Genomic DNA, 12,276 nt, shown 5'->3' with positions numbered 1-12,276 from the left:
TAGTAATTTTTAAAAAAATATTAGGACACATTTCTCAAAAAACTTAACTGTAACACACACAATAATGCTATTTCATTGTACCATGGGACATTAGCTTCATGATTGTACATAATAAACTAATGAACATTGTCATGCGATTTATGACCAATTTTGTCAAAAGGTATGACTAGGCTTCTACGTTAACGCATTTTAATATGGAATAAGATACTATCCAATCCGATGAGATATTTGTAATATTTGTAATCATTTTATTTTAGACAAAAGCAAACAATAAATAAATAAATAAATATGAACATTACATATCATAATCAGCGCGTTCTATGACCGGCGTTAACGAGATATCACAACATTCGAATCATGTAAGGTATCATGTATTCGGGTGCGTATGGACGTACCACTCAGCTACATATTTTCTAAATAATTTGTAACAAGATACCACGCGAATAAACGCAATTATTGACTAACACTGGAGCAGATGGATAATTCAACAAGTCTAAGGAATCACATATGGTCTGTTTGCGCTTTCCGAAAAAGTTGAATATTCTTCGTTACTGAGTATTACTTGACTATCTGAACTTTATAAATAGTGATACTTAAAGTAACATCGATGTGTATTGGAATTGTTGTGGCGCGGAATCACGCATTCTTAAGTGCATTTACGCGAGCGACTTGAGCCTCTTAAACAGCACTAGTCTTAGCAGCAAAGAATAACATTATAACAGAGAAAGTCTTGAATAACACATGTTTAGTATCACAACTTCAGTTGGCAGAACTTTTTCATAAATAGATTTGTTCTTAATGTGAACTACTCAATGTTTATGTCATCTTTCATATCTGTTTGCCTTGTATATAACATCATGCCCATCTACATACTGCTCGCAATGATGTGAAAGCCGGCATAACTTTTTATAGAGGGCGCTGTCGCGTATGGATGCATTGCGCAAGGTGTAACTTGTCCAGCGTTTGCGCAGATTGTCCCATGACGCTCGAATCTAGTATTTCAAATTCCTGAAAAGTGACCGACTAGCCGACAACATACCGACGTAGAACGGAATGGCGAAAAATAATCTCAGTGGTGATGATATACCATGATATCATAAACGTGATCCTTAATATAGATAAGTTAGTTTTTGAAAAACAAAATATTTCGGAACAGAATATGCGTTTTACACCAAAATGTAAGTTATGAGGCAGATTAGAATCTGAAGAACATTTATAATATAATCGGTGCGTAGAAGTGCTCCCCGGTTAAGTATAGAAATTACGGGAATAATCTTGGCACGCCAACAATTATTTTAACGTGCAATTCTGGAATGTCAGCTAATGTGCTCAGGCGTTCGTGACTAACATCAAATTAGTAGACATCAGTGCCGCGGCGGTCATTTTAAATCAACAACTCCACCTCGTAAAATGACCTAGTTTCAGTAATCCCGATAAGTGCCTTCAAATTCACACGCCGTTGGGTCAAAACTGTTATCGAACTTCATAGTGTTGCACCATATCATTTTCTGTAAAGACGACATCCTCTCCACCGGAAGCGGGACTATTTCTTTGCCTAAACTACGTCTCATCACAGATACCATCTTAGTCCAGCTTGATTCACGCCATCCTATGAACAGATGGGCTCCTGAAAAGATGGAACAGAATTATGGTATTTGTCGAGGCTGTAATGTACTACTGTTATTATATTATTCCTAGGCTATGTCATGATACATACAATTGAAGACACAAATAAATGGGGGGGGGGGAAACTATACGAGAGAGACGCGAAAACTCCATCATTCATGCGATGTCAACATATTTACGTATCTTTTTGTGGTGTAACATATAATGAGGATCCCTAAAAAGTCGTCTATAGCTGAAATGTTTTCATATTTTCCTCTCGCGATATTCGGTCAGCCATATCTCATCAACTCGGTGACCTACACTATGGGAAATTGCACCATTCAAATTATGACATCACCAGACTATCTGTAGCAATCGCTATGAGCAAGTTGTCACCGTTGGGGGCGCACGTATTATATATACTGGTACTTACTAACTGCAATCTCCTGTTCCACTAATGACAAAACAAAGTTGTCATTTTTGTTTTGCAGTTTCATTAACTTGTGAGATTTTTGCACGAGTCTTTTCAGCGTATAAACAACACCCGGAAACTCTTTCTTCATTCTATTCACGAATTCCTGTAGGATGAAATTTAACATTAATTTGAAAGTTAGCTCGTCTGATCCGATTAACACCAACCCATAGCTGTCATGAGATACCAGTACACCCTTTGCCGGCGTCCATGATTCTCACGGTTTATGATATGTTTAAACATTAATATTTGACAATTTTGTGTGGTTATCATTGTCGCATACGACTTATTTACCACTTCCGTGTCACTGAGAATGTTCTAGAACCGTACTGTGTCTGGGTGGAATATTCTATATTTTTTAGAAAATGCCAGTGGTTGAATAGGTAATAGAACACTGTAGGAGGCAATAGAAGGTAATGGAACATTCTAGAAATTTGTAGTAAGTTCCAGACTCATTATGTATGCTGATGTAGTGGTCTATTTATAGACAGTGGGGGTATATATAGGGGAGTTGTTCAGCACTGATTTCAGATCGGAGATCTCGTTGAATTGTATTGGAGTTTAAGTATCTAGTTATTGGAGTAGTGGAGTTTTACCGCGTTATTGTACTTGATGTTTGCAGAGTATAATAATACCAGTACCAGTTGAAACCTCATCTGTTGGCTCCGTGTTCGTATTTTATCATCGCCGCCAGGGAAGTCTTTCTGTTACTGTTGCCATTTTGGTATTTGAACCATCACACCTGTACTATACCAATTACGGTAATATTACGTTGCGTGTGACAATCGCAATATTCAGCTTAAGGTATTATCCATATAATACAAAGTGAAAATGAAACTGAGTTATCGATTAGGAAACATAACACTTAAGTCTCCAATTTATTTCCAGATTTCATTATCAACTAGTCAACACTCGATGGAACATTTGCAGCTCACTTTTGCGGTAGCCACGTTCTTCTTGAAACTCTATTGCGAACATACATATATAATGTGACATTGACTTTTAATCTGTTGTTATAAAAATAAATTACGTATTGAGAATCACATGGGGAACGTGTGTTGCTGAAACACTTGATGTGACCTTTGCCCCGGAAATGTAGCCTGATCGTATAGATCACATGAGAAACACATATGTCCTTCGAGGCTTTTATGTACATATAGCACTGAGCGCCCTGCCTGTACACTCATGCTGCTTATGCGATTTTTTGGAAGGCGTGGCCCACAAGAGCCTGGACGCCCTCTATGCACTCAAACCTTTTTTGAAAACTTTCAATTTATTATAATAACCACACAAATTATATATTTAACCATATTTAAATATTTTCCAATTGAAAGTATACTAATTAAACGAAGAATTCAAGCCTCTTGTCACTTGTATAGCTTTAAAACTGTTTAATTATACGTGTGTTGACTTCTTACTCTTATCATGGATGCTCTGGTGAACCAACACGTATCTCGAAAAGGGTTTTAGAGAAACTCAAGAAAAACAAAAAATCGTGAATTCGTATCGCGCGTGAAATAGCATCAATAATTATGAAAATGTTTTTTTGGAGACCCAATATTTTGATAAACATTAATTTTGTCATCAAGAAATAACTTTCATAAACAAATTATGAATTTTGGACAAATATCTTGATTCTAACAGATTTGTGTGGAGCATTATACATATTATAATACACGTCGACAATGAGTGATCCATGGGGACAGGGTGTGCTATCAAACCTCACTAAACGAACAAAAAACACACGTCAGCTGGTGGCAAATTATTTACGCACGAGCGGCACCTTACTCTACTATTGTGGTTGACCTTTGAACCCCAAGTTATTCCCCACACATGTTCATTTGTTTGTTTTCTATTTATTGCTTCGTTTTATTGTAGAAACGCATGTGATACTGCAGTTTTATCCACGTGCACTTAAAATAATGACCCATTGAGAGCTGGTGAATAATTATGTGAATCTTGAAATAAAACCAAGAAATCAATATATGGACAGTATTGTAGCGGGAGGTCGTCACCTGCGCACGCGCGGGAATTGAGTCCTAAACGACGATAACAACACACGCTGAAAACGCAAATGCTCATGGGTAGACGCTTGTTTGTAAATAATGACACGCTATGGCCATTTGACGCATGCGCAGGTAACGACTCCCCCCGCTTTAACTCATTTGTTTCACCCACCTGTTGATACGGAGGATGTGCAATGTAGACGCATGTATGCCCTCTGGATTGGATGTACTCTATAAGACTATTGACCAATACATCGATTGTCTTCGACATGACGCTGAGTTTAAAATAATCGGTTGGTTTGCACACATGTGGTGCCCAGTATGACCCATTCAGGCATCTGTGAAGAAAATATGACGCACCTAGTTTCAGAGAAGTACTGTAAAACACTTTGAAATAGCTGCATATCATTTTAGCGAATTTGACTCAATGCATGAATTAACTGAATCTTAATTTAGCTAAAGTGCAAATAATCTCACAGTGAGAATATACTAGTTCTCTATTATTCTAATTAGCGACATCTTAATTTAGCGAAATTGTGGATTAGGTAAATTACTTAAAATAACATGCTATGTTTTACAGTGCGTGATGTTGCGTGCATTTGCGCATGTACTTATTAAAAGTAGTATGAATATTTCAAAACTCACGCGCCACCAGTCTTGCGTAGTCATTATTTAATTCACGATTACCGTTTTAAGTGCCTCTAATTAAAACAACGTGTTTGATTTAGGATAAATCCAACCCTAATAAGTGTACCTTAAATAATCAACAAAAATATGACATGTATTCATCATAGTTGGAATAGCAATGAACTTATACAGTGTATAGTACATTTGTTTGTGAATGGCTGTCGTTCCATATTGACATAATATTTCAATATATAACGATGAACAAGTTATTTTAATGTATGTTTATATTACACTACATTGACGTCAATGTTAAAGCACGTTTACCTTCGTCATATGCTAATAGACCATTTTCCGTACACTGCGAGAATCACGCGTTATGCGTGAAATCGAACGTAAAAACAGGACAAACAAAGGTCATAGCGTCGTAGTCGTGTGATAGGTATTTTTGATGGTTAAAAACCTTTCACTTAGGTAACCGGGATTCGGTCGTTTCCACGCTAGGCTGACAAAAGACACACACAAGCTTCGTTCATGTTCCCAAAACGATTCTCTGCCAAGTCCCTGGTTTTCACCCGAGACAGCATTAAATCAATCTTTATTTCTTGTCACCCCTTAACCAATTACAATCAGTATAAGAGACTCCAAGGCCTTTCCTTCCAACAAACAACCAATCACATGAAAGTTTTACACATCATAATCAATTAATTACTCGTCAAGCTGTCTAGAGAAAACATTTCTATACATTGTCAACACTAACTAATATTGATGGGGTAATAGTCTCGCACTAACATTCCACAAAGATACCATCTCGCCATCTGGTCTTGTCATTAACCTTTATCAGTATATGTCATGACGACCACTGTCAAACTGACTGAAATATAAATCATGATAGTCGCGTCAAACATCGCGTGGGATTCGACAAACGCGAAAGTATTTCGGGGACATTTCCATGCTTAATAATGTGCTGTCCACATTTGATGATAGGCAATTTCGATTAAGTAAGGGTATTCGGAAGCAATATTCCTCTGTCGAAGATCGGCCGGTCAATGTAAGCTGCGAAATAAAGAAATTCTAGTTCAAAATCAAATCGTTCGATTTTTGCGGCAGACGTTCGACGCGCGTCTTTCATGCATCTCGCAAGATCTCGCAATTGTTCGGAAAATCACCTATTCAAACACATTTCATGGGCATTTATAATGAAAATATTACAATTAGAATGTTTATAGTGTACACGTGAACAATCAATTTATAGTTGGACTATTGATTTGTTGTTCCATGTTAACATCAGTTTTATTTTGAGTGTACCTATCCTATCGTACTTCACACTTATGGCAACATGTGTTTACAGATATGATACTTAGCCATGGAATAGTTGAAAATGCAGTATTAAGATAACAAGCCTAGATCCATCATCTCTTGAATAAATATGACTATTCACTTTTACAGAAGATTTTAATCACAAACTGTTCTCAGGTGCATCATACCTCAAATTTATCCGTTGTGTACTTCACTCTTGAGTGAACTGAGTACAGGTATAATTTCCACCACAATATACCCTCAAATCAATAATATAAATAGATAAATGTTGGTCGATGAGGGAACCACTACTCTACAATGTCCCGGGAGAACCCTGTTCTGTCGTGCACTGAGGTACGTATGATTTATTTTGTCCGAGGGAATAAAATTCACGCCTGGTTAGGCTGTTAGATTGTAGTACAAAGCTGTGACAACAGAAAGTGCTATTTGCTTTTCGTCTGACTTTTAGGAAAATCAATACGACATAAATAAAAGAGATGTTAAAAATATGGCGTTATCCATATTTCATCTTTATATATCACATGCATTTATCACGTTATAAGTTCATAACTAAGACAGACCATAGACATTATCATCGACTCCATCTTTTGGGAAATTAAAATAATATATACGCTGTCCACTGTATCTATATATTCGAATAACAATCTATCAAAAACTAAACTGTCAGTATTATGAAATGAAAAATTGAAACTACGCATGTGCAGTGATTTTATTGTACGTAACAAAATATCTAGTACACAAGCGTATTAGAGAAATCACAGCCCAATGTATTATTAGTTGAATGATATCAAATTAAGACTTTAACGGTCAGAGTTCAAATGTGTACTACTTTGCATGTTACTGCTCATATAAGCAATGGAGGAAAATCCCGTTGTTTATATTATAAAAAAATATCAGACTGGAAACTCGCTAAATTGAATATATTTTTTGGAAATGTTTTCAATAATATCAGAATAATATTTTTTATTCCTTTGCCATCCATGTCACCAATCAAAATTCGAAGATATGAAGAAATAATTTCTTCGTAAAAAACAATACAGCATTTTATTTTTTCCGTGAAATTTTAGAAATTGCCCCTTTATTAATTTTTGGTATCCTAATACTGAAAGAATGAGAAATGTGATATATATAAACTTTCATTCGACTCGAATCTCTTTAAAGAGATATTAAATGTATTCACTGTATCATAATTAGCCACGTGTGCCGAGGGTCTCATATCTTGTTCAATAAGCCATACATAATAGTAGCTGTGTGCCAATACAGCGTTATTTTTTGATAAAATAAAATAGTGAATAATGTACTTGTACACAAACAACTTACTTTTCCCCCGTACGATTTCTCCAATGTACGACAGCGAACGGCGTTCCGTCACAGATAGCATCGTATACGCCGTCAACAAGGCCACTTACATACGGCGACCAAGACAGATGATTGTCTACTTCCTGGTAAAGTTCTTCATCTGCGGGCGATCTGAAGAACCGTACATCTTCATCAAAATAGACTGACAGACACCGAACCCCTTGGGTTGCTGCAAGGAATTTAGAGTTTTCTTCTGGAGTTGATCCAGAGCTGACCCTTGCATGGAAGGGATAATCACGACCAATTTCTCCCACGGCGTCTCTAGTTTTGAAATATCTCCGGCTATTTGAGACTTCCTTATCCTGTATCACATCGAATGGTTTCAATTTTATTTTCGGGATTAATTCGTCCTTACATTCTTCGTAAAATTCTTTCATGGAAACTACGGGAACGATTTGATTGATTAGAATCTCGTCAAAGGCGCGTCTCATGGATACTGAGCTGTACATTTGAGTCTCCAACCTATCATACACGCGAAAAGGAGTCGACACAATCGTACGATTTTGGAGCAAAGCCAGGCGTAATTCTCTACGGAACGTCCAGAAAGCTCGGTTTGGTCCACCGTCCAAGTAAACATGAATAGGAGCGAGATACCTCCTCCGAGTGTCTTCATTTTTTGAAATATTCACAAATAATTCGTTATTCTGTGGAAGTGTGGTAAATCTTTTTTGACGGAGTGTTTCACTGTTATCACCTTGTGTGTCAGTGCATTGACAGCCGCCTTGCGAAGCACATTTAAATATTAGTAAAATAACATATATCGAAAACACAGTTAACAGTAGACGTGCTGACCAGTGGATCTTCCCGATACAACGTCGTAGAAATGGGTTATAACGCCTCATTGTGTAGGATTCACATCTGAAAGAAAGTATACACACATTATGCTATGCAGTCTTGTAAACAGAATAACACTGACAATCATCCCATGCCCCGTTCGGCACCACGACGTAAGAATCAATAGACGCACGATTCCTAAAACACTTTCTAAAAAATATTGATAACAATATCTCGAAAAAAAATATTTGCATTGAAGGCCGACCAGGTATCACCATTATCGCCAAAATAGCGTTTCGTCGTTTTTGAGAGATACTTTCTGGGATGAGATATTCAAACGCGAACTTCATTCCCACGGAAGCAACTTGGAAAACTCAGACATATTCTCTGAAAACGAATAACACTATGGAAGAAATTTTAAATAAATGAATTAGAAATTACAACACACCGTGAAATAAGTTACATATTTAGCGATGCAACGAGTGGTGGCGTTATTACATGTGATATAGTTGATAAATACAGCATTAGTTGCGACTACGTCCAGCCTGACACGTAGGCGTAAGTAACGCCTTCACCGGCCGAACGACATCAGACCTCTGTGTCGGGTTTGGGGTACCGCGGAGGGTGCAATTCACGTGACCTTGTCAGGCTACGACTACGTCATACCATGGTCATACGGGTCAGATACTTCCGTCCACATATATGTCATTTAGCATATCGTATGACCTACTACACCCCGGGCCCAGTGGGATACCTTGGTAACTCTTGGGCACATTAATTTAAAAGAAAAAATACGTTACTGCAAGAAATGTTTGCAAGAACTTTTTCTGAGCTAAACATTTATTTTCTACATCCGATATCACGCCATAGGGATTATGCAATCGTAGACGCGAATTCACGGAGCGGACGGTGGACTCAAATTGACTTTTCGGTGTGCCAACTTCTAGCCATGTTTACAATAGAAAGCAAATATTACGTGTTTACGCTACACGAAGTACGGTCTAAGATTTACTGAGATTTATTATCCCATATGTTCGATCTCTTAGCCCGTGTAAGTAGCTGTGCGTGAACGCTACTTATGTAAGGGGGGGGGGGCAAGGGTTATTTTCGTTCAACGTAATTGCAATATTTTTTGTTCGTACAACGTAAATTGACAAAATAAATTTCGTAGTTCTGTAATCACAGGCTAGACGTACAACTTAATCAATCAAATTTATTGTTCGTACACTGTAAAAATGTGTCATTTTTCTCGGTACGTACAAGAATTTACATCCAAATAAAAAAAGTCGTAATGAATAATGCAGAGAAATTACGTTTTCGAAACTGTAAAACGACTAAATGACACAAGATTCACTGCAAAATTCAATTTTCACTGTAAACTGTAAAAACGTCTTTTTTCCCTTGTAAATTGTAATACTAGTAAGCCCTTTTTTATTTCCCGTAAAACTGTACCAGCTACCCCCTTGCTCCCTCCTATGTACTGAGGATTAGTGTTATCCATCCTGTAAATAAATTACGAGAGGTTCTGTAAATAAACACTGTGCAAATGATTAACAAAGATCACAACCACACCTCCAATAAGCAATCGCACAGACCATGGAAGGGACTAACGTACTTTAAAACTCTCATGAACTCAGATTGGCTTTGGAGTCACATCAATTTCACCTCGATACGTTGATGGTGTCAAAATCGGAGTTAAAGGGAGGTGCATCACCATTCAAAAATGTTAATTTGACCATGGCAGTGTCAACCTCAGACAACTAATAAACGTTTATTAGTTGTCTGCTGAGGTGTAACGGAATATACTGATTGACAGAACTAGTAATTTTGAAAACAGTTGAACCATGGTTGAACCACAGCCCTATATAGTCTATAGAGGGACTCTGTTTGAACAGACAGAAAGTTAAAATATAAAACACAAAATAAACCTTTTATCTCAGACTAGTAATACAATTGTATTACTAGTCTTAGCTTTTATCAAGATTTGTTTAAGATGTAATTCCTGAATAAGACAATAATACAACAATAGTCTAATGTAGTCTGCATCAGATCATGGTCAAGGGTACGACATACAGTATTATAGTAATAGGAGCGTAATGCAAACTAATGTGTAGAGGTTTAGCGATGGTTTCTACAAGGGTTTGCCAGACAGATAGGTGCAGAAGGATGCTCTCGCTAACGTATTTCTAACGTGACTTGATTGGCCTTGACTTTAACAAGATAAACAAATAGTTAATACGTGAATACCGATACGATGCGATTGTACGCTATCGTCACCTTCACCGCAGTAACCTTTATTCCACCCACATTGCTATGAATTGTACTCAGCCACGTTTTAGCGTTATTTGCACATAACTGTGTCGTCAGAGACTGTTGTGTATTTATTGTACCAATATTTTTGACCTCTGGTGTGCTCTCATTTCGAACTGAACTCACTGGGATATATTACTCACGGTAATATAATACTTACAATACCATGGTAGAAATGGTTTAGTTGTTTTCATGTCATGTATGACAAATACACTCTTTATATTATATTTAACGCTACTGGTATACTAATCAAAACACCATTATTTGTATCATCATTTCTCGCTACCTCAAAACAACGGAATCATCACTTGGAGGGCCATGGGCTTGAAACGGCAGCAAGAGAGCTGGGTGTTAATTTCATTAGAACAAAAACATAATTTCAAATTATTTGTGAAATATTAGCGTATTAATTTCCCAGGTGACCTGGTGCCACGAATATTATTTTTACACCGTGTCACATGACTATCATTACAAGGATTATACATTACGAACATAAAGGACAACGCACCTCATTACAATTCGTAAATTATTGTATACTATTTAAGAAGACAGAAAAAACAATATTGTCAGTTAATATAATAATATTGAATTTGGTCAAGGTTACATCGTTTTATTTCAAAACAATTTGCAGCCAACGTATTATATATCAATACGAACTGTTTTTCATTGTGATTATGATTACACTGGTTCGTAGCGACTAACCAGTACACATATAAAACAAAACATATGCTAGTAGTTGCAATGTAGTCAGCAAACCAGTCATATTGTCATCACGGATGTTGTATACTAGTAGACCATGCGATGATCGATAATATTCATTGTATATTTTACCACGGGTCATGGTGTCACGTGGCGGACATGGACATGTGACTTTGACATTGTAATTAGTCGCGATTAGTAAGACATCGTGACGGATTATCCAACTTGGTGTTAATATCGATTTGCATTTAATCGTGTACTCAGTGTTTGCATCAATTCGTACACCTGGCTCATCCGCGGGTGTCGCATAAAGTGGGTCTGCTCAATACTTGTTTGAATGTCTATAAAATACTAGTATTCTGTAAACTAACCTGTCGCATTCAGTACTTATGTCTGGCATAACGCCTTTTTAAGGAGAAAATCCACCGTCGTGGTTTACGTGGCAAGTGTCCGCTTTATTGGTGCCGCTTCACCAGTGTGTCCAAATCTCCTTATGTCCACTGAGTCGTTCTTCTTCATGCTACAGTACAATATTATTAAAAGGAAGTTAAATAATGATTCCCCAACATGGAAAGTTATCTAATACAAGCACGGGTATGAGTGGTTGGAACATATCTGCTAATGAGTTTGATACAGTATGGTTATACTGCGCATGCTCAGTTATAGTGGTGTTGATATTATGGCCACATGTTGTAGTACACACCCACTAACGTAAACAACTGAAAAATAATATTAAAACACACTTACTGTTTTTATGCAAATGATAGCCTGTGACCACACTCTTTGACGTTACCGAGAAACAACATGAACCATATGTTATGCTAGAACGTACACAAGTGGTGATAATTACACCAATTACAAAGCAACACAGCGTACGTTCCAAAGACCATCATGCATTGCGCCTTACATTAGTCAGATATTACGGGTTTAGAAACCAATTGAATATGTTAGGACCCGCTGCTCACATATGGAACAAACAAAACACACAATAGAACAACAATGTAATAATCCAGAGCATAATATGTACTGCATATTGCGTTGCCATGGCACAGGCGTCAAGGGAGTCGATTGTTTACAACTCCTGTTATATTTGTTGAATTTGATGCA

At 37.1% G+C, this 12,276-nt stretch overlaps 1 protein-coding gene across 1 annotated transcript; it reads right to left on the bottom strand.

The window, feature by feature from the left end:
• Positions 1 to 225: 225 nt before the first annotated feature.
• LOC102806403 (uncharacterized) lies at positions 226 to 11,777 on the bottom strand. The gene is made up of 5 exons (XM_006815238.3): positions 11,541 to 11,777; positions 7,348 to 8,244; positions 4,256 to 4,421; positions 2,039 to 2,183; positions 226 to 1,627 (listed from the first exon to the last, which is right to left on the bottom strand). The coding sequence occupies exons 1-5, from the start codon at positions 11,567 to 11,569 to the stop codon at positions 1,422 to 1,424; spliced, it is 1,443 nt and encodes a 480-aa protein (XP_006815301.3). The 5' UTR covers positions 11,570 to 11,777; the 3' UTR covers positions 226 to 1,421.
• Between the last annotated feature and the right edge of the window lie 499 nt (positions 11,778 to 12,276).

This window comes from Saccoglossus kowalevskii, chromosome 5 (assembly GCF_978046115.1).
Source record: "Saccoglossus kowalevskii chromosome 5, keSacKowa6.1, whole genome shotgun sequence".
NCBI lineage: Eukaryota > Metazoa > Hemichordata > Enteropneusta > Harrimaniidae > Saccoglossus > Saccoglossus kowalevskii.
Note: the sequence above shows the minus strand (reverse complement) of the source record. Positions and strands in the feature narration are given on the sequence as shown.